This window comes from Tachysurus fulvidraco, chromosome 8 (assembly GCF_022655615.1).
Source record: "Tachysurus fulvidraco isolate hzauxx_2018 chromosome 8, HZAU_PFXX_2.0, whole genome shotgun sequence".
Classification (NCBI taxonomy): domain Eukaryota; kingdom Metazoa; phylum Chordata; class Actinopteri; order Siluriformes; family Bagridae; genus Tachysurus; species Tachysurus fulvidraco.
Window position 1 is genome coordinate 14051783 of NC_062525.1, and position 20848 is coordinate 14072630.

The 20848-nt window shown below is 37.3% G+C and overlaps 1 protein-coding gene across 6 annotated transcripts in view; it reads right to left on the minus strand.

Annotated features, from left to right (window-relative positions):
* The window catches only part of LOC113662501 (protein shisa-6), a 52525-nt gene that overhangs the window by 12656 nt on the left and 19021 nt on the right, over window positions 1-20848 (minus strand). For 3 of the 6 annotated variants that reach the window (XM_027177388.2, XM_027177386.2, XM_027177384.2), the window contains exon 4: window positions 3800-3838. The exons of the other annotated variants lie outside the window; for them this stretch is intronic. In XM_027177388.2, coding sequence (XP_027033189.1) covers window positions 3800-3838 — 39 coding nt within the window. The remainder of the gene's footprint in view (window positions 1-3799; window positions 3839-20848) is intronic. 6 annotated transcript variants of the gene reach the window in all.

Sequence of the window (20848 nt, forward strand, 5' to 3'; positions counted from 1 at the left end):
TGTAGCACAGGCAGACATAAACTAGGTTCGTGGTGAGGCCTAATTAATACCAAGCACGGTCCAGTTGAGTGATCTCGCTTTAATCTGGGGACCAATTAGCCGCTTTTCAGAGGGCTAAAGCGGAGAGCTAAAACCGAGCTACAGCCCAAGGTCCGTTACAGTGACCTGTCACTCTGTCACACTCTCAACTCAAGAAAAAAAGCAATCCGGGCAACAGAGGGCAGTCAGCGAAAAGGGTGGAAAGTTATTAATAATAACTTAAACCACTCCAGAAGTGCCTGCCTATTACAGTTCTTTTCTTGTCCTCCTTGGCAAGCTTGAGAATGTGAAAATTAATTGGAGGCACAGGGGCACACTGTTGTCTTTTGTTATGGAGATGCTTCCAATTTTGCCTTTAAGGCTATTCAGGTAAGTAGGAGGGTGGTAAACTTTCAGTTTGTTTCATTCAGGCTCCTTGGAGAGAAGAGAACAAAACTTTAGGCGTCACTAAGGGGTAAAAGATGCAACCGTGCTGAATTCGGGAAAGTTTTGACCTACAAGCTCAGAGAGCCAGAGAGATGTTTGAATGCAGGATGGTTGAGTTTTAGAAGCCATGCTGAACTTGCAGCATTAACACTCCCTTGTTTTACCATGAGGTCTACTTTGTTGTGAATCATGTACAGCCTACGTTGTTGATGGGTTTGGCCTTTCAAAACAAAAACAGTATAGGGAGCAGCAATCACTGATCCCAGCGCCTACGGGCGAATGAATCTTCACATCGCACGCATTTCTGCTTCACACCTAATACATCCTGACAACAACACTCCTGCCAGTCCGCATAATAATATCCAGATGGTACACCAGTGATTCAGTATTCTGACATTTCTGTTGCATATTCACAGGAGAATAACTGCATCGGCACCACAAAGAGTGACAAATGTTGTATATGTAGGCTGTATTACTGCAAAAATAGTGAGGTACGGGACTCTTTTGCAAAGCAAATTATTTTCATATTATGAAAGTTACTTGTTTTATCACTTAGCATTTTTGTCCAAGGATTTGTTTATAGCAAATGTTGCAAATGAATCAAATGTAAATAAAACACACACACACACACACACACACACACACACACACACACACACACACACACACACACACACACACACATATATATATATATATATTAGACATTTGCATAACACATCAACAAAGAATAGAAGCCTTTATGCCACACATACATTTCAGCACAGTGAAATTCTTTTAAAATTTCTTCACATATCCCAACTTTCGAGGTTGGGGTCAGAGAACATGTCAACCCTGATACTGTGCAACTGAAGCAGAGAGGGTTAAAGGCCTTAATCAAGGGCCCAACAGTGGCAGCAAGGCAGTGTTAAGGCTTGAACCCCGATTGTCTGCCCAAATAATTTTAAAATAAATTACTTTATTTAATTACTATTTAAAGTAAAAACCTCAAATGAACCTTGTGATTCTTTTCTTTTCTGATTAAGCCCAATAGAGATGACCTGGGTCAAAGAAAAAAATATATATATATATATAATTTAAGAGGAAGTAAATAAACAAGGTCATGAAAGAAAATTTTGCATGAACAGCTGTGTAGCCTCCAGTGATGAAAGCGCATACACCCCACCCCCACCCACTCCACAGATCACCCCCGGTCAGGCCAGTGTTGTTTAGAAGCAACTGCAAGACACAAATTGCCTCCTTAATAACCACAACATGCCAGCCTCCTGAAATCAGGACAGAAAAGTTTCTTTCCTACATTGTGTCTGATTAAAGATGACATTTTTTTTGCTGAAAGGTTTTAAGGTTCTTAGCACGGTTTAAAAATACCATGAATAAAATAGCTGGTTGACCTTTAATGAAACATACGTTTTAAAAAAGTGGCTGCTGCTCAGGATATTGAGGTTTGGTAGAATTGAGTAGTGAGCCATGAGCAGGAGTGATAAGAACGACAAATCCTCATACATCCTTTTATAAACTTAACCTTTTTCTTTGTTTTCTCCTCTTCCACCATCCAAAAAAAAATCCTGATCCATTTAATTATCAGCGTAGTGTCATAACCAGGGTAGGGCCAGGTGAGGTACAAGCTTTGACCCAAGTGGGCATGTTGACAGGGCAAATGAGGTGGGCTTGCCCTTCTCCTGCTGCTCTGATGGACAGAGGTGCAAAGAAACCGTTGGAAGTTGGCATTTAGCGACTGACAAAGAGAATTAATATTTACTTGCAAAATGTTAAATGCCATAATGGTCTGTCATGCAGATTTGGAGTTAAACTGTGAGGATTCATCAGAAATCAGAATAAAATAGGGTGGGTAGTGAGTGCCACAGAAAAAACCCACAAGGTTGGAGTTCGAATGTCAAAGATGACAAAATGCTATCTGGCTGGAAATCTAAAGGAGTATAATTAGCCCTGCTGACTGGGTAGGAAGGAGGCATTACTTTCACCGTTGTCAATCAGTATGGACATCTCAGTGCTCATGTTTATGGAAAAGGGAAGGAGGGATGACTAAAAAATATATAAAACCCTACAGAATTATTGAAAAAAGATACAGTTGGCTTCACGTGTCTAGGAAGCATGTTATTCGAGGCGGTAGCTGTAGCATGATAGGGAAGAGCTGGCGAATGGGTAGAAACTGTCAGGTTTTGAAAATCATTAATTGTTGCAACTTGCCAGAGCTTTACTTTTTTTTTTTTTTTTAGTTTTTCAAGGAGTTCATGCATTCATCTGATTGTTCAGCTTCCCAGTGACAGAGCATGAGAAGTAGCTTGGTGATTGGCTTCAAGTGTTTTGTAATAAGGAAGCTACAGTAGGAGCTAGATAGTGGGTGGAATTATTTATGAAGTAGGAGAAAATGAACAATAATAAGCAACTGAAGCATTTCTTTGCCTTTTGCAATCGTATTCCCTAATACTCATGGTATCATGGTAAACCTGAGGCAAGAGGCAGAAGTTGTGAAAAAGCTTGATGTGTAAATAATAGCCTGGTCTTTCTTGTGAAGTGCTTGGTCCCACACTGACAAATGCACACTGACAGCCTTTTCAAGTGACTATATAACCCATCTCCAGAGGTCACAGTGGCAACACTTCACTGCCTCATTTAGCAATATCACAGACATGCAGTATTATGAAGAACACTGACCATACTAACGCATGGCTGGACTTCCGGAGTGGGAAGACAAATGACTCATGGCACACTGTGTTTACTTGTTTTTATTTAATTTCACTCAGCATTAATGTTACATAATCCCAGTAATGGCATTTCTATTTCTGACACAAAACAAAAGATTTATATCAACAGAAAGGTTTTTTTTCTGGTTGTAAAATATCATTACACATACAGTACCAGGTTTTCCGTGGATCCCAGAGTCGAGGTCTTCTCTTGTTGAAGTTTAGCGTTGAATTGTTAACAAAGATAAGCACAGATTTATCTGATGTCTTCTTTTATTAACAAGAAGTAACATCATCAGTAAAACTGTCTTTATCCTTGCACAGGTGTTCCACACTTTTTGTTTGAAGGTGGCCAAAGCTTGTGTAGGAGACTCCAGGAGACAGAAAGAGTTCAGAGTGACAGAAACACTATGGGGGAGTGAGTCAAGCAAAAAAGGAAAGCTGGGCATTTAATGAAAGAAATAAAGAGAATGAAAACAGGACACATCTAATCGAGCGTTGGCACAGATCTACAAGGCGAGGGGTGAAAGTACACAGACGTACACAGCCACCACAAACACAGACAGAGGCTAGTGTCGGTGGTCAAAGGGTCAAAACACACACTCAACCACACAGAATTGCCTTCCTACCATGGTGACTCTGAGAGCGCATCGGCCACTGCCTTTCTCCTAGAAAACACAACCAAGCAGAGCGAGGCGGTGAGTGGGTGACCATCCAGCATACTGAGCACAAACACACACTGTAGAGAGAGCATTACATAACATCCGGCGTCTCTAAAAGAGGGCACTCCAGGCTACAGGGGACACAGGCTCATCAGAACTGTGCAGCTTCAGATTGGAAAAAGACCAAATGATGCTTTTCCAGTCTTCAACTGAGCCTGTGTCCACTGTAGCCTCGGATTCCAGATCCTGGCATAGAAAACATGAATGGAATCTGATGTGTTTTTCTGCTGTTGTAGCCATCCAACTCAAGGTTCAACAGGTTGTACAACATGTGGAGATGCTTTTCTGCAGTGCTTATTTCAGATACAGTTCTTCTTTAGATACTTTTCTCCCCTCACCGTCAAGGCATTTCCACCAGGAGAACTATCGCTCACTCACTGTCTTTGTTTTTCACATCATTTTGGGTATCACAGCTGTGTGTGAAAAATCCCAGCAGATAAACAATTTCTGAAATGCCATCAGCAAGCTATTGAGATCATATATTTCTCTATTCTGATATTTGACCTGGATTTGCATGATTGTATGCACAGCAACTGACACATGATTGACTGACTGCATAAATGCATGAAAGTGTTCAAAGTGAGTGAGTGTATGCCTTTGCTAGCAATAAATATCTCGCACTCCTCTGCATCAGCCAGCCTGTAAGAAAAATGTCTTGGAAAACAACGGCAAGAGACGGAGCAGTCGTGGACAAGTAAGTCATTTAGTAATTTTTCTTGACGTAAGATGTCATTTTAGAAATGGTCTTCATAGAAACAAAATATTCATAATATTTACCCTAATACTTAATACTTTTCATCTTTCTCAAACAGATTCTTTAGTTTAGTGAATGTTATCATTAGCAGTAATCTGACAGTGTAGCTAAATGAAGTGGCTTGGAAAATAACAGGCATAAATTTCCTGTTTCAAAATGTTTACCTACTGTATAAGGCACCATCTATGAAACACATAATATGCACAACATAATTTAAAATATCTGTGAAGTTCAAAAGCTAACCGAAAAACTGAAGTGCCTCGTCGATCTGAGCAATCTAAGCTTTCCATTAGAGGAATACTCCACTGTTTCAATACTTTAAGACAGAAAACAAATTTACACAAAACTCATTTATAATGCAAGTCTAAGAGCAGTCGCTGGAGCATGCAATAAACATTTATGCAAAGTACATTTTTGTAAAGCACTTTCATGAATGTTTAAATAAAAGCTAGTCTAAATTAGCCTCTAAATCTTTCAGATTTGTTCTTTCAAGGATGTATGCGGGATTATGCATTACAAACATAGACATACTGTATAGGAATAGAGGAGGCTCAGTTTTGGCAAGATTGTTCATCAATACCACAAAACTTTAGATTAAATCTAAATAACCAAAATACATTTAAATTATTGGTCCAATCTTGGATATAACTATGTAAGAACAGCTTTGTTGAGGCATTCTAAAACACAACTTACCTTTGCCTTCCATTAAAAGCAAGTTTCAATGAAACAATTTCAGTTTTATTCTGAGTAAAAGAAAAATTATTCAAAATGACAATTTGGTTGTTCAGGTTTCAGTATGGTGTCCGTTTCTGCACTTTTCTTTTTACATTAGCCATATAGATATGTATGTGTGTGTGTGTGTGTGTGTGTGTGTGTGTGTGTGTGTGTGTGTGTGTGTGTGTGTGTGTGTGTGTGTGTGTGTGTGTGTGTGTGTGTGTGTGTGTGTGTGTGTGTGTGTGTGTGTGTGTATACAGTCCCATTCAAAAGTATTGGGATAGCAAGGCCACTCTTTTGTTTTTGCTATACACCAAAAGGTTTGAGATGAAATGTGAATATGAGATAATATGAGATCATAATTTCATCTTTCAGTTTGTGATATTTACATGTACATGAGCTTAACACCAATTTTGTTATGTGAGCAAAAGTATAGAAATTGCAACTGGAATAACTGTGTCCAGCCTGTGACTCACTGACATCATAAAAATGATTGGTTACTGTTTCTCTGGCCATTACCACAGCTTCTTTCACTTTTTTGTTTGTTTTAGGTGGTTTCACTCTTCAATGCTGCTCAGCTGGGTTAAAGTCTAAAACTTCCCACTTTTTCCACTGATGAAGTCCTTTGTTTTGTTGGCAGTGGGTTTCAGCTCATTGTCTTGCTGCATGATGAAGTTCCTCCTAAACAGATTGGATGCATTTCTCTGTAAATTGGCAGACAGAATGTTTCTGTAGACTTCTGAATTCATTGTGCTGTGACCGTCATGACTCACACCATCAATAAAGATTAGTGAGCCTGTTCCAGAAGCTGTCATGCAAGCCCAAGCCATGACACTACCTCCCCATGCTTGACTGATGAGCTAGTATGTTTTGGATCATAAGCAGACACTTTCATCCTCCACACTTTGGCCCTTCCATCACTTTGGAAAAACAGCTTGGTTTCAGAACTTTTGTGGCTCATTTCTGTGTTTCTTCATGAATTTTTGCCTGGTCTTTTGATTTGTTGCTGTATACAAGTTTGTATCTTGTGCTATGACCTCTATATTTCTGCTCATGAAGTCTTCTCTGTACAGTGCAATTTGATACCATTCACTGCTGCTCTGTGAAGGTTGTTGGTGATGACTGTTGTTCTTGGAGGTTTTCTTCACAGGTCATTTGGCTATACCCAATACCTGTGCATCCTCAGCTATCATATACTGTAGCTTACTTTTCCTCCAAAGACAACTATCTGGTCTTCATGTTGGTTTATTTTTAATATATTTATTAGAAGAATACATTCAAGATATTAATTGTATAAACAGTCAATCTAAGATGACACACCTGGGCAAAAAGAAACACTATTATCAATCACAATTGTTCCAAGATTTTGTAAATTGTAAAATGTAAAATGGGTTGATTAAAAAAAAGAAATTTAACACACATAGATGTTACTAGCTAAAATTCTGAGATATTCTATATTATTTTCATCTTTTGACCTCAATACCATCAGCATATAGAACAAACAAAATAATTGCCCTTGCTCTTCCAATACTGTCAAACTGGGCTGTAAAATAAGATATAATACAATATTCCCAGATGATCATTTTTCAGCCAGGACATTTAACAATCTGTAGCATATGGTAAAAATGTCATCATGCTGCCAAATGATTAATAAGATCCCGTTAATCTCTCTCCAAAGGGTTTTATTGTGTTCTTAAATAATGGGTGAATGTGAGTGTAAGGAGAGGACAAGATAATAGTTAACTTCAATTTTCACAAGGAGACTCTTGAAATTTGAAGAGACACTGACATCAGGTTTCACAAGTAGCACCCCGAACTTGCATTCATCTGGTTTCACCAGGAAAACCCTAAGTAATCCACAAGCATGGCTCAATTTTTACATGTCACTTTATTCTAGTACTGTAGCTCTGATTTTATCTGAAGAGTAGGAGGCTGTTGAGTGGGAAAGTGCCAAATGACTACATCTCTCTAAAGATGGTTCATGGTCTTCAAATGTCAGTCCATGCCTGGCTGAAATCTGTACTCTCTCCTAATTAAAGTGCCAGACAGTGGAGAGAGAGAGAGAGAGAGAGAGAGAGAGAGAGAGAGAGAGAGAGAGAGAGAGAGAGAGAGAGAGAGAGAGAGAGAGAGAGGAATGATGTGAAGTATCTGTATGAATGTTCTTTGCAGAGTCGTGAAAGACATAAGGAGAGAAGATGAAAGGTTGTGAAGATGCAACACTAACATGATATTACTACAGGCTAGGTGTCTAAAAGCCGATCACTTTGATCCCTTACTATTAATTAACCATCAGCAGTGCGTAGCCATCACTGACTGGGAAACAAGGGCATCGATTTCTGCACAGGATCCAGCTAATCAGCCAGTTACCACGGCATCCTAAAACCACGGCCTAGCGGAGTGACAACTCCAGCGTTACAACCAAAGGTGAAGAAAGCTTCTGCACTTCGTTCAAACACATCAGCTGATGTCAATTCCACATCAGACTTCTTTCTACATCAAAAATGGATGCTGCTCATAGCAGGGGATCCAGTCTAGATGGCTGATTTGGATGCCATGATGTCATCAGGCTCCAGGCATCCCCAGAGAGCACTCCAGACCTGATCTCAATCAATCCCAGCAAAGATTTTCATTTAGATTGCAGTCCAGAGTGAATAGTCTTATAAGGGCTCAGCTTCTGTGCTGGTCATACCATGCTGAGGTGATGCATTTTCCTGAAACCACTAAGATGGAGTTAACTCTAAAAGGTATTATTGCCTGGGATAATCTGAAGGTTTAATGCAAAGAAAACGGTGAGAAACCATTAAAATCACATGGGTCATCTATTAAAGCAGCTGTATCCCGTTCAGGTCCTGGAGCATTTATAGCTCTGAACAAACTCTCTAATCGGCATGCTCTTTTATGAAATGTTTTGGGTCTGTCAGAGAAGTCTAAGCACTAATAGCATGGCCCTCCAAGGCCGCAACAGAGGAGTTTTTTAAATGTTTTTTTCTCCATATTTCCCATTAAAATCCCGACTGCAGCCTTGACCATTTTTCAAAACTAGCTCAATCTGGCAACCCTGCTAGTTACTCTGAAGGAGTGTGATTGAAGTCACACATGTATTGACTGTACTGTTACACTCTTAGTATGTTGTTCCTTTTCTCCAAGGTCAGGTTGAGTAAAGCTGCGCCAAATCCTTGTACACTTTCATTGTGTCTGATTGTGCTTTGCATGTATTTTGAGGCCAGCAGTAAATGCGGAACCAGCTGAAAACAGCATTTCCTTTCTGAGCTGGACGGAACTTCAATGATAATTCTTATCTAACATCTGAAACATCTCTACATCTCCATTTAAGCTACAAAGCTCCTTCAATCCATTTATCTGACAGTTGGTTTAAGCATTCGGAGTCTACATGACCGCTGCTTACCGTCTTGAAAATTAAAAAAAGCCCTGTCTGTTTTTTTCTAAGCTTTCTTTGTCTTTGCCATCAGGGATTTAAGCATCTAAAATCAACATTTGCTGAGATAAGCACATGGGTTCAGTAATAACTCACATTAATTAAACATCCTGAGCAGTGGCAGGATCGATGGAGGCCCTTTTGTTCTGAAGCACTGAGACTCACTGTCATTAGCATATTAACAAATCAAATCAAGTAGCAATGCCAGACTGAGGCAGGTAGTACCTAGAGAGAGAGAGAGAGAGAGAGAGAGAGAGAGAGAGAGAGAGAGAGAGAGAGAGAGAGAGAGAGAGAACTAGAGTAGGTACGTCTGGCATGACATCCCACCGAGAGCGATAGGCTGCTGAGTGCCAGTTCCATCATCATGTCAGCATAATAAGTAACATGTGAGACAGAGGAGGATGCGTTTAAATGTCACCCTCCTCACACTCAGGTAACTAAGTAATATGCAGTAAAGTGAGAGTTGTGTGAACAACACCTCATTCCTGGCTGCAGAGGAATCCAAAGCTCTGATGGAGTTTGGAAACTGAAATGCACCAGTGACTCACTGTGATTAGACAGAAGCACAGCTTGAGTCCTCTTCAATCTGTTTACTTGCTCTTTCACTCTAGCAACTTAAATGAATGTGTGTCTGTTTCAAAAATCAGTTTGGATCCATTAGACAGATCTATCTAGTCGATAAAAGAATCTATCACTTAGTGATAAATATGCAAATGAATAAAAGACCCAAACAGCAGCAATGTTGGCATGTCGAACCTGTGAGTTTGCTGTTTTAAAGCCAGACTCCACAAAGGAAAATGAGTTTGCTTTGAAATGTAAATTTTCAATTTTCAATTTTTCACGATACCTAAAATACTCCACCTACACCCACCGTGAACTTTTGCATTTGAGCATTTGGAAATTATTTCTGTTTTCTCCAAACACATTTAGCTCATTTACAATAAATTAGATAATGCAATGATTCGTACTAAAAGGTTTACAAATGACTAGGGTATTGTTGGTCATTAATGCTTTGTTTATTAAGGCTTTGGGATGTGGTAGCCTAGTAGTTAAGGTGTTGGGCTACCAATCAAAAGGTTGTGAGTTTGATTCCTATGTCCACCAAGCTGCCACTGCTGGGCCCCTGAGCAAGGCCCTTAACTCTCGATTGCTCGGTTGTATAAAAATGAGATAAAAAATTATGTAAGTTGCTCTGGATAAGGGCATCTGCTAAATGTTTATTATCCATTTTCTTAAACATAAGACTTAAATCCAGAGTTCGACTTTGGCAGCTTTCCTAATATCTTGAGCAGTCATGATTTATAAGGTTGATTGATTTCATCCAGTTGTATTTATAAAGCACATTTAACAAGAGTTGTCTGGTCACAGGCCAGACTGATAGAAATCCTGGTGTAGATGTACAGTAGATCCCTAATGAGGTCCCAGAGATAACAGTGAGACCTCATGTGGAAGAAACCTTTGGGAGATACCACACTCCAAAGGGTTCCTGGTTGTCACCTAATAGTGGATTATAAATCCTAACTCTTGCATGATTGTTCAAATTGATATTAATTTGTAGATGACAAACATTGTGAGAATCATTATTTATAATTATAATTATTATTTATAATTATTTATAAGTGAATAGTTGCCAAATTTGAAGATCCAAAAACCAGGTGTGATCCCCATATAAAACCAAAATGCATTCTCAATGCCATTTTACAAAATATTTAATGATCTACTGCCTTGTTTTTGGATTCTAACAATATTTAAAAACATATGTAATATGGAAAGCATTCACGTTGTCTTATTTTAATAGTTTATATTTCAAATGTGAGAAAGAAAAAAAGGTGTTATATGTATTATACCTGACCTTAAATCATTACACTTCACCTCATGAAATTAATCTTTTAGAATAGATTTACAAACAGATGCAAAATGCAGAGACTGCAGAAATGTAAAGCACACACGTGAGAGCTCAGCCCGGGTGCAAAAGGTACAAATAGAACTTCTTAATATGCGACGGCAGATTTTATTTCCATGGTGCACATAAGGCTTTAGGATTAAAGTGGGGAAGTCATTTTAATTTTGAGAGTCATACCTCATCGCCAGTCGACAAGCTCATTACTGAGAGCCGCTGCAGTTAGGTGGCTCGAGAAAACGATGCAGGCTATGATAAAATACAATCTTACACATGCTTGTGGAATCATTGATTTGTGCCATTGTTCCTCTCGTCTCCCAGCTCCATGAGCTACAAGGAAGATTTACGGTCCCAGAGCCTTTATGATTAAGTCTCATACAAAACAAGAGGTGAATATAAAACATGAAAAAGGCTGACAATATCATCATAAAGCATTGTAAACTGAGCACTTAGAGCTCGAGTGTTGCCAGATTTTTCACTTTTCTGTCACACCGAAAGCTGAAACAAAGAGACGAGAGACACTTAGGTATGTTATGTAAGACAATTTCCACTCAGGATTCAGATTTCTCTGCTGCTATTTCCAGTGGCCCTGTTATAACCTTTAATTAGATCCAGAAGGAAATGCAGCTCTCTGAAATGTTCTTCATCGTTATATGATGCCATAAAGGAGAAGCGACTCAAAATAGTGTCACTAAGCTGAAGTGCATTCAAACATTGTACGATCGTACACAAAACCATCAGCTGCTCAACAAACAGGGATAAGCTTGGATAAGTAAGCTAGTATATAAGTGCTCACATAGGCTAGTATACAAGTGCTCAAGTAGGCTAGTATGCACATGATCATGTAGGCTAGTATACAAGTGCTCAAGCAGGCTAATATACAACTGCCCATGTAGGGTAGTATACAAATGCTCAAGTAGGCTAGTATGCACACGATCAAGTAATCTAGTATACAAGTGCTCATGTACTTGTATGCAAGTACTTGTATGCAAGTATGATGTGCTGAAACTATTGATTGTTCTGATTTTTTAAATATTCCGTTAAATCTTATCCTAACAATTTAAATATTCATTGAGGATGGAAAGCTCAAACTGATGCTTTAATAATGCACACTACAGTCAAAGAGAATTGATAGAAAAATGGTAGAGCAACACAGAATAAAGTCACTAAGCAGAGTTGCCTTCTAACATGGCTTCTCTTTGCTCGTACACAAAACCATCTCCTGCTCATCACAACAGAGATAAGCTTGAGAAACGAGCCCATTTATATGGAAGATGTTGCTTCCACAAAAAGTAGGAAAGCAATCAAATCTTGACATCCTTATTGAGAGGTGCAATTTTTCAATCTCCCCTGGCCTTTACTTAAACAAAAAGGGCAGGTTAAATATTTATTTTTACTTCATGCACTGCAGCTCTGTTACAACCAACCTCCAAAATTCTGCAGAAATTGGGAGAAAAAATCATGCCTAAAATGACTAAACACTTCACTGCATGGTGACTTGACAGAAAACTTCTGTAATAGTAAAATAAAATAAAAAATAATCACAGAGAATCTAAATCTTATGACTCCTCTATGTGTGAAATGTTTGACTAAGGACAGATAGATGAATAAAAAAAATTACAAAATGTCATGAGACATTTGCATGTGCAGATGTTGCACAGAATAAAAGCCCTAATTACAAACTTATGAGAAACTGAAGGGAAAAAAGTCAAAATAATCATTTACAGCAAAAGAAAGCAAAGAGGCACAGAGCAAGTGGAATAACTCAGCTATAGATAAATTAAAAACTGCATGAGCTCATGAATGGAATTACTGCTTCATCAAACAAGCAAATGAATTAAATTCCCCCACAAATGCCAGCCCATTAGGAGACGTGTGCAAGTCAGCTAGCAGGAAAAAGCTTAGAATGAGATAAGAATGCACATGCTCAAGTACACAAGTGCTCATGTAGGCTAGTGTGGAAGTGCTCAAGTAAGTTAGAATACAAGTGTTCAATAGACTAGTATACAGTACTTTTACCAAGTACGCAGGTAGGCTAGTATGCAAGTGAGGTTAGTATATAAGTGCTCAAGTAAGCTAGTACACAAGTGATCAAATAAACTTTTATACATTTGACAACGGATTGAGTAAGCTAATATACAAGTTATCTAATACGCGATCAAGTAGGCTAGTATGCAAGCATGATGTGCTAAAGCTATAGATTGTTTTGATTTTTCAAATATTCTGTTGAATCTTGTCCCGACAATTTAAATATTCATTTAGGAGGAAGAACCTCAAACTGTTGATTTAATAATGAAAAATACAGAAGAAAACAAATTATATAAAGCAATGATTGTCAAAGCCACTCTGAATATTCACAAGTTTGTTTTTATTCTTAATTAAAATACAAAGGTGGGAATAACATCCACCATTAACATGCAAGCTTGCATTATGACAAGTTTGCGATGTGTCTTGTAGACTAGTAAGCAAGTGCATATGTAAAATGCTATGCAAGTATGCTACTAATATACTAGTATACTACTAAACGAGTGTATGATTAGGCTAGTGTTACGTAACACACTGTATGCAAGTGCATAAGAAGGTTAGTATAAAAAAGTATGCATCAATGCTAGTTTGTATGGATTAAACAATTGGCACTTATGTAAGTGTATAAGTAGGTTAGTGTGTAAGTAGGTTAGTATGAGAATAAGTATATATACCTTGGATACAAATGCAAAAATTAGCTAGTAAACAAGCATGCGGATAGGTTAGTATGCAAGAGCACAAGTATGCTAGTATGCAAGCTAGGAAGTGACTAGGCTAAAACAGTAGTGCCTTAAAATTTGTGAACCATTTAGAATAGATTCCTGGAATCTACACAAAAATAACCTTAAACATTATCATGTTTTCATACAATCTTCAAAGTAGACAAAATGAGACCAAGATAATATTATATAGTCCATTTATTTGCCAAGGAAAATGATCCAAATCACGTGGCAAAGGTATGTTGATCTCAGTTAAAGGTATGTACATAAAGGGTACATAAAGGTATGTTTAGCAGTTCATCTAAAGGTAACTTTAGAGTCAGGTTTTTTACAGGTACGAGTGAGCATCCTGTTGTATTTAAGTAACATTCATCTATCAAAGTCTAATCTCAGAACCGTTTGTAGAAGTGTATCATGGCACAAATATATAGAATATACAGATAATTCTGAAGGCTTTCGCAAACTTTCAAGCACCACTGTAGGCTAGTATGCAAGTAAGTTAGTAGGCGAGTGCGAGGGTATGAACATATGCATATGCACAAGTTTGCATTAAGGCAAGTAGGCTTGAAGTCTAAGATAATCCGGTAATATTGGTTAGCATGCAGGTACAGTAGGTTAGAAGACATGTTAGTAGGCAAGAAGGCAAATATGTAAGCAGTTTAGTGTACTGTCAAGTGTACTATAAATAGATAGCACATAGGCAGAAGTCTAGTACACAACCGCACAAGAGGGTTTGTGTAGTGTGCCTGTTTAAATTAATGAAATCTGAGTCTGTACTGTGTGTAGTGTGCCTGTTTACATGAATGAAATCTGAGTCTGTACTGTGTGATGTGTTATTAAAAGCTTTTCTGTTTCAACAAGAAAACGTGAGCAAAGTCTCATCCAGCACAATCATTGTAGGATTCAAATTGATTTTCAAAAAGTAAGATTGGATTTACTGTCACAATAATATCCTGAGTATTGTTCATTTAATCAAACATATGAGTCACCCTTCCTTTTTATTATCAAATGGCATTCACTGAAACTTTTAATGTAACATGAGAAAACTGAAGAATCTTGTCAGCTGTGCGGTTTTTAAACCTCAGTATTGATTCCTTTATGATTGAAATTTGATGCTATTATCTTTTCATCCCTGGTAATAAAGAGCAGCCATGTCAATCAATACCTGCATCGCAAACATCCCAAAAGCACCAAGGCAACCAAGAGCACACAAATGACTGACCACCATTACAACCAGGTCAGTGCTGGCATAGCAAATGGGCAATTAGCGCTGTCGGATGGATGGAAGATTCTATCTTTGCTAACAACAACCCAACATTCGGAGTTAAGAAAAATAATTCCAGTTCTTGAATGCTAAAGCAGAAGCCAGCAATAGGAAGGTGACATCTTATAACAAACTTGCTACCTGCTAATCACCTGCTAATCATCTTAATCCTTTCAGAACTCATTTTTACTTCTGCTCGTTACAGGCCTATTACACATGTTAATCGGAATATATTACAATTCACTGCGTCCTCACAGTGTCCTCACTCATGATGACTGAGAGACCGGCAAAATAAATATTTCTGTTTTGTTAACCTGATAACAATAAGAAAATCTTAAAGAATCCAAAAAAAAAAAAAAAAACACAATCAGAATATAATATAGGAGAGGTTCAGCAAGATCTTTAGAAAAGAAAGAAGAAAACTTGAGATTTGGATTGAAAAGATCTTTTTAATTAAAAGATTCACTAATATCTCAAAGACGGCTCATTTACAGCAAAGACAGAAACCTACAGTACTTGTCAGGAGGAAAAAGGCACAAACACACATAACTTATGCTTGCTGAACTGGCTTGTGCTTGTTCTAGTACCAAAATTATGGCCTAACTAAATACCTCCTGGTGCACAGACAAGAAAAGAGAGAGATATCTTTTAAAAATCTTTTTAGCCAAGCCTTTTTCTGGCCCACTCTAATATTGTGGTTATGCCAATTACTACTTCAGTAACATGCAATCCTGGCTAATGCTAACACAATTATGATATGCTACATCTCTGCTTCCTCTAACCTGTGTCTCATCCCAAATTTGACTTAAGCAACAATGCTTTTAGTAGCATAATTTTTATGTTGCTAACATATCAGTAATAAATACATGTGTGTTCACTGTGCGTACTTTTTTCCAGGTTCTCTAGAAACATGTCTGAGAATCAACCCGTGACCCTAAGCTGGATCACATAGATGCTGTGCATGAATGAATCATTAATATGTTTAGGCTTGTATTGTAAATTTTAAATACATCGAGTATCTATTCACCCTTTCAGCAGTGGTGGAACAAACATTAAAAATAATTCAGACATATTTTAAATTGGTTAAAATCTAAGAAGCGTTTTTCCAGGCAGTGGATAGAAGTGTGTGAGGGTTCAGTGGTAGACTGCTGTCTCTGTCATTCTCCACTATATGACCGAGGAACTCTTTTGTCCCCCTGGCCATTAGACTGTACGACATCTCAGAGGTATGGCAGGGTGGAAACATACAAACAGAAAGGGTGACTCAGTACAGTTTTTTCATCTGTATTTACTTGTCTTCATTTGTCTACATTTTTATATTATATACATACAGTATATATATTTTTTAAATGACCTATTTTGCACATATTCGGGGGGTTACAGTGTCTGTCTGTCTGTCTGTCTGTCTGTCTATCTATCTATCTATCTATCTATCTATCTATCTATCTATCTATCTATCTATCTATCTATCTATCTATCTATCTATCTAACAGTCGGCAAAGATCAGAATGTAAATGATGAAGTTGTGTGAATATCGACCCTGTTAATGTTAGTAGCATGGTTATTAGCATATGGCATCATGCTCACATGTATGAAAGATTTTATTTGGCAAGAGATTTATATATTATTTGATCACTGCTAAATCTGATATAAAATCTGATATAATATATCTGATCTGATATATAAATCTGATATAAAATGAGTCAGGACACAGTTGACTCTTTTGGATTCTGGGAAAAAGAGTTCAGAGCAGTTGTTAAACATGTAGGTCATTCAGGTGACCTAAACTTTCACTGACACTTTGTTACCTATGCGTCTTTGCTTGAGCTCCTGATTATGTTTGTAATACATAAATTAATACCTAACCGAAAAAAAGTAGTGCCTGAAAAGACAAACCTGAAATTTGGGGCATAGAAGCCTTGATTATCACCACATATACATTACAGTGGAATTCTTTTCTTCACATATCCCAACTGAGGAGGTTCGGGTCAGACCGCAGAGGCAGCTATTATACAGCACCCCTGGGGCAGGGAGGGTTTAAGGGCCTTGTTCAATTGCCCAACATAGGTGGCTTTGCAGTTCTGGGGCTTGAACTGGGGCTTATCTGATCAACAACCCAGAGCTTTAACCACTGTACTGAGTTAAACAACAGATTTAAAATTTAACATTTAAATAAATATCATATTTTCTAAATCATAAAACATTTATTGCCCCTCCTTTTCATAACAAATAAATAAATCAAAGTGTACAAAGCCATTAATTAGAGGGTATTTGTTGTTCCTCCTCTTGTATTTTTATACTTCGATTCCATTCTCGGTGTGATGTAAATTCTCGTATCCTGTATTCTTGCTCATATCCTACCAGTGCTTTAGATAGATGTTAGGCTAAAAATCCTGGAGTACACCTTTAACATGTGTTTTGAATATATTTCAAATTAGGAATTTATTTATCGTTATAAAGAATGGCACATAAATGTCTAAAGTTATATATTCACAATGGTTATTGATTTCCAACACTGTTTAAAGGGAAAGCTTCTCTGTTCTGGAGTAGAGTGAAGTTGATGCTTTGTTTGCAGTGAAATTGTCAAGTTAATAAAAATGCTGAGCTGTGTTTAAGATGCTGATTTAAATGCATGCCAGTTATTCACTCGTGTAGCCATTCAAGCATGAATTGCATGAGCAATGAAGAACTGTTTAATATTTAATAGAAGAACAAAACCTGTCGTTATTTCTCTTTCAAAAGCTCCAGAAAAAAACATGTGTGGCATTATGTGAAAATATCTCATGTAGAGAAATGCATTTATGCCTGAAAGTAATGACTGATGAGCCTGAAACTGAAAATAATCTGATGATCAATCCCTATAATCCTTCCCAATAATTCTGCTGCCAGGTCTATATGAGCAACTGAGTATCTCCATGTCAGATACTTTATCTCCTGGAAAAAATATTCAGTGGACAATCCTTCAGCCTTCAGAAGATATATGGATATATATTTAATACTGTTTGCTCGAGGCTAAAAAATATTTTATAGAGATTCAGAGACATCTCTACTCATTACAACTTAATGACTGGTAACAGTCCTTTCGGATGGAATTTAATTCCAGTTTCATTTTTTTATTTTTATTTCTGTTCATCTGATGGAGACAAGCATTTACACTGAATGACTGCGAGTCACTAAGAGCAAAGTGAGATTTATGGAGATCATTTTATCAAAAGAGGGCTTTGTTCATTCATACAGTGCTTCTTGTTTCTTTAATTGCTCCTCCTTGTTTCATTTCCTTTCGTCCCTTCCTCGCTTTCTTAGCTCCTCCTTTCCAGGAAGCAAGGAAAAGATTACTACAAAGGAGACAAGGACAGGAGAAATGAAGAACAAACATATTTCCCAAATGAGACATCCTCGTTCACTGAAGCTTCACTTGTTATTTGTAGCCATTGTTTATTTTCACCTAATTAAGAAGATTAATTTTGTATTCATGGTTCTTTTTCCTGAATCATGCTTTGGATTTAATTTTTTTTTTTTAGTTTATTCAGTTGTAAGCTTACATAGGCATAAAAGCATTTATAGGCTTACGAGTCGAACACTAAAATCATAAAGACTGCCAGGGAGAAAGAAGCTGTGTATCCTTGATCTAGAATCTTCTATTTTTCTTTGTTCCTTAATTTTAAAAAACTGGTTTGTCCTTAAAGATAGTGGACTTAGAGATGGTGATCGATTTCTAGGTCACGCCCTGAAAGATGTATGATTGTGCAAATAAGGCATCAGTTGGAGTTTTTGGGATGTTCCCATAGTCACTTTTAATCACCCTGAAGTGAATGAAGGAGTCAAGAACAACAATATGCACACCTACAAATCCATGAAATATATCTGCATCATAGTCATTATTTTGGCAAACTGCGCATCATCTGTGACACATTCTTGCACTCAATTTGAAAAATGTCCTATGTAATCAATCAAAATAAAAGGGAAACTATGATGGCTGGGGCTTTGTGGAGATGATGCATTTCTTATGTGTTTGCCGTTCAGGCTGTTTTCAAAGGGCCTGGTCATCGCTCACCCAGCTTTAGACTGTGTCTGTGAGCAACACTGATAAGAAATGGGAATACAGTCGAGCATGCCATATTCAAAATCAAACAGCAGAATCCAAATTAGAAATCTTTATATATATATATATATATATATATATATATATATATATATATATATATATATATATATATATATATATTAAAACCTCCAAGCAAACGTTAAATGTCTGCTGTAGAAGGAACACGTACAAAATTCAAACTTAAACCCATGACTACACATCTACACAGACACTCACAACAAGAACCTAGCAACAGAAAGCTATACACAGCCATCAAACAAAGAGAGCCAGTAAAAGTGTCAGCAAAGGGAGGACATATCAACATGTTATGTGCTGATATTTCTGATATTTCACATATATTCTGTATTACATTTCTAAATGATTTTTTTTTCATGTCAAATACTGTTAATACTAATTACAGGATATTTATTGTTCCATATAATATAATATCAGCTTACAGGGCAGAACTCTTTTTAGCAAGATTAATCATGACGTACAAACTAAATTATTGCGTTTTTAGAGTAAAAGTCAACAAAGACTGTGGGCTACAGTGGTTTAGTGGTTAGCACATTTGCTGTACACCTCCTGCGCTGGGGGCTCAGTTTCTACCTCCAGTTTGTGTACAAAGGGTTTGCATACCTTCCCCTTGCTTCAGGGGTTTCCTCTGAATACTCAGGTTCCCCCCAGTCCAAAGACATGCTGGGTTAGCAGACTAGCATCTCTACATTGCCTATATTGTGTGAATGGGTGTTTTTGTGCCCTGAGATTTACTGACAACCCATCCTGGGTGTCCCCATGCCCTGGATAGAATCCAGGCTTCCTATAAGGCTGTGTAGGATAAATTCTACAAAAAATGGATGGATAGTCAATAATGTGAGGTCATGTGATACAACCTGAGAGCTATCCCTAACCCTAGATCTTTTATTCTACTCATACAAGAGCAAATTACAAATGATCATAATTTATAATAACGATATTAATTGGAATCACACACACACATACACACACACACACACACACACACACACACACACACACACACACACACACACACACACACACACACACACACAGACAGAGAGAGAGAGTAATAGTAGTAGTGTTATTGTGCTATTGTGGTAGAATGACCAATCAGAATTGAGAATTCACACACACACAAATTAATGTTCTTACCCTGATACATCATATATTACAGTAAATCAGGTATTGAATTTAGAATTGTTTGGACATATGTAGGACAGAGATATTAGTTATATTTCTGTATATATATATATATATAGTTATATATAGTTATATATATATATATATATATATATATATATATATATATATAGTTATATATAGTTATATTTCTGCGTTTTACAGCAAATCTCTGCTTTTACCGGAAATGAAGATGATTCAAGAAACGCTACACATCTAATGTGATAGTAACTTTTAAATCATACATTTAAATCATCATATCACAGCTTTCACATACCTACAGTAACAAGCAAATTTCAAACTCTAAAAAAAGTGAAAACTTGTCAATCACTGATCGATTATTCTAGTGGAGAAAAGGAATAAAAGGAAGCCTGGACTTCACAGAAGCTTTGTGCTTTTTAAATGAGATATGTGGTTAAATGAGATTAGTGGTGCTATCAAGTCATGTGCACAAGTGTAGTCTCGTGCCAAGTGCAGATTTAAATGATCACATGCTTCCTTCAAATCTTGTGAGGATGCTAACCAGGCTTGCATTCCTCATTTTCAACTACAAACTTAGTTACAATAGATTTACTAAATTATTCATATTATGCTTTAAGCTGAATAACGTGGTTGTTAAATCATCTTAAGCATACTTGCTGTTATGTAGACAAATTTAAAAAAGCACACTGCATAGTTGACAACAGCAGAGAAAGATATATTAAAGCTGAATTCCTTTCTTCCTCACAGCATAGTTTGTTGTCACTCTTATGTAAAATGGATGACATTAGAATAGATTAGAAGCCTTTATTTTTCTTCACGTCTACATTACAGTGCAGTGAAGTTTGGTGGTTGGGGTCAGAGCTCAGGGCAAGCCATGA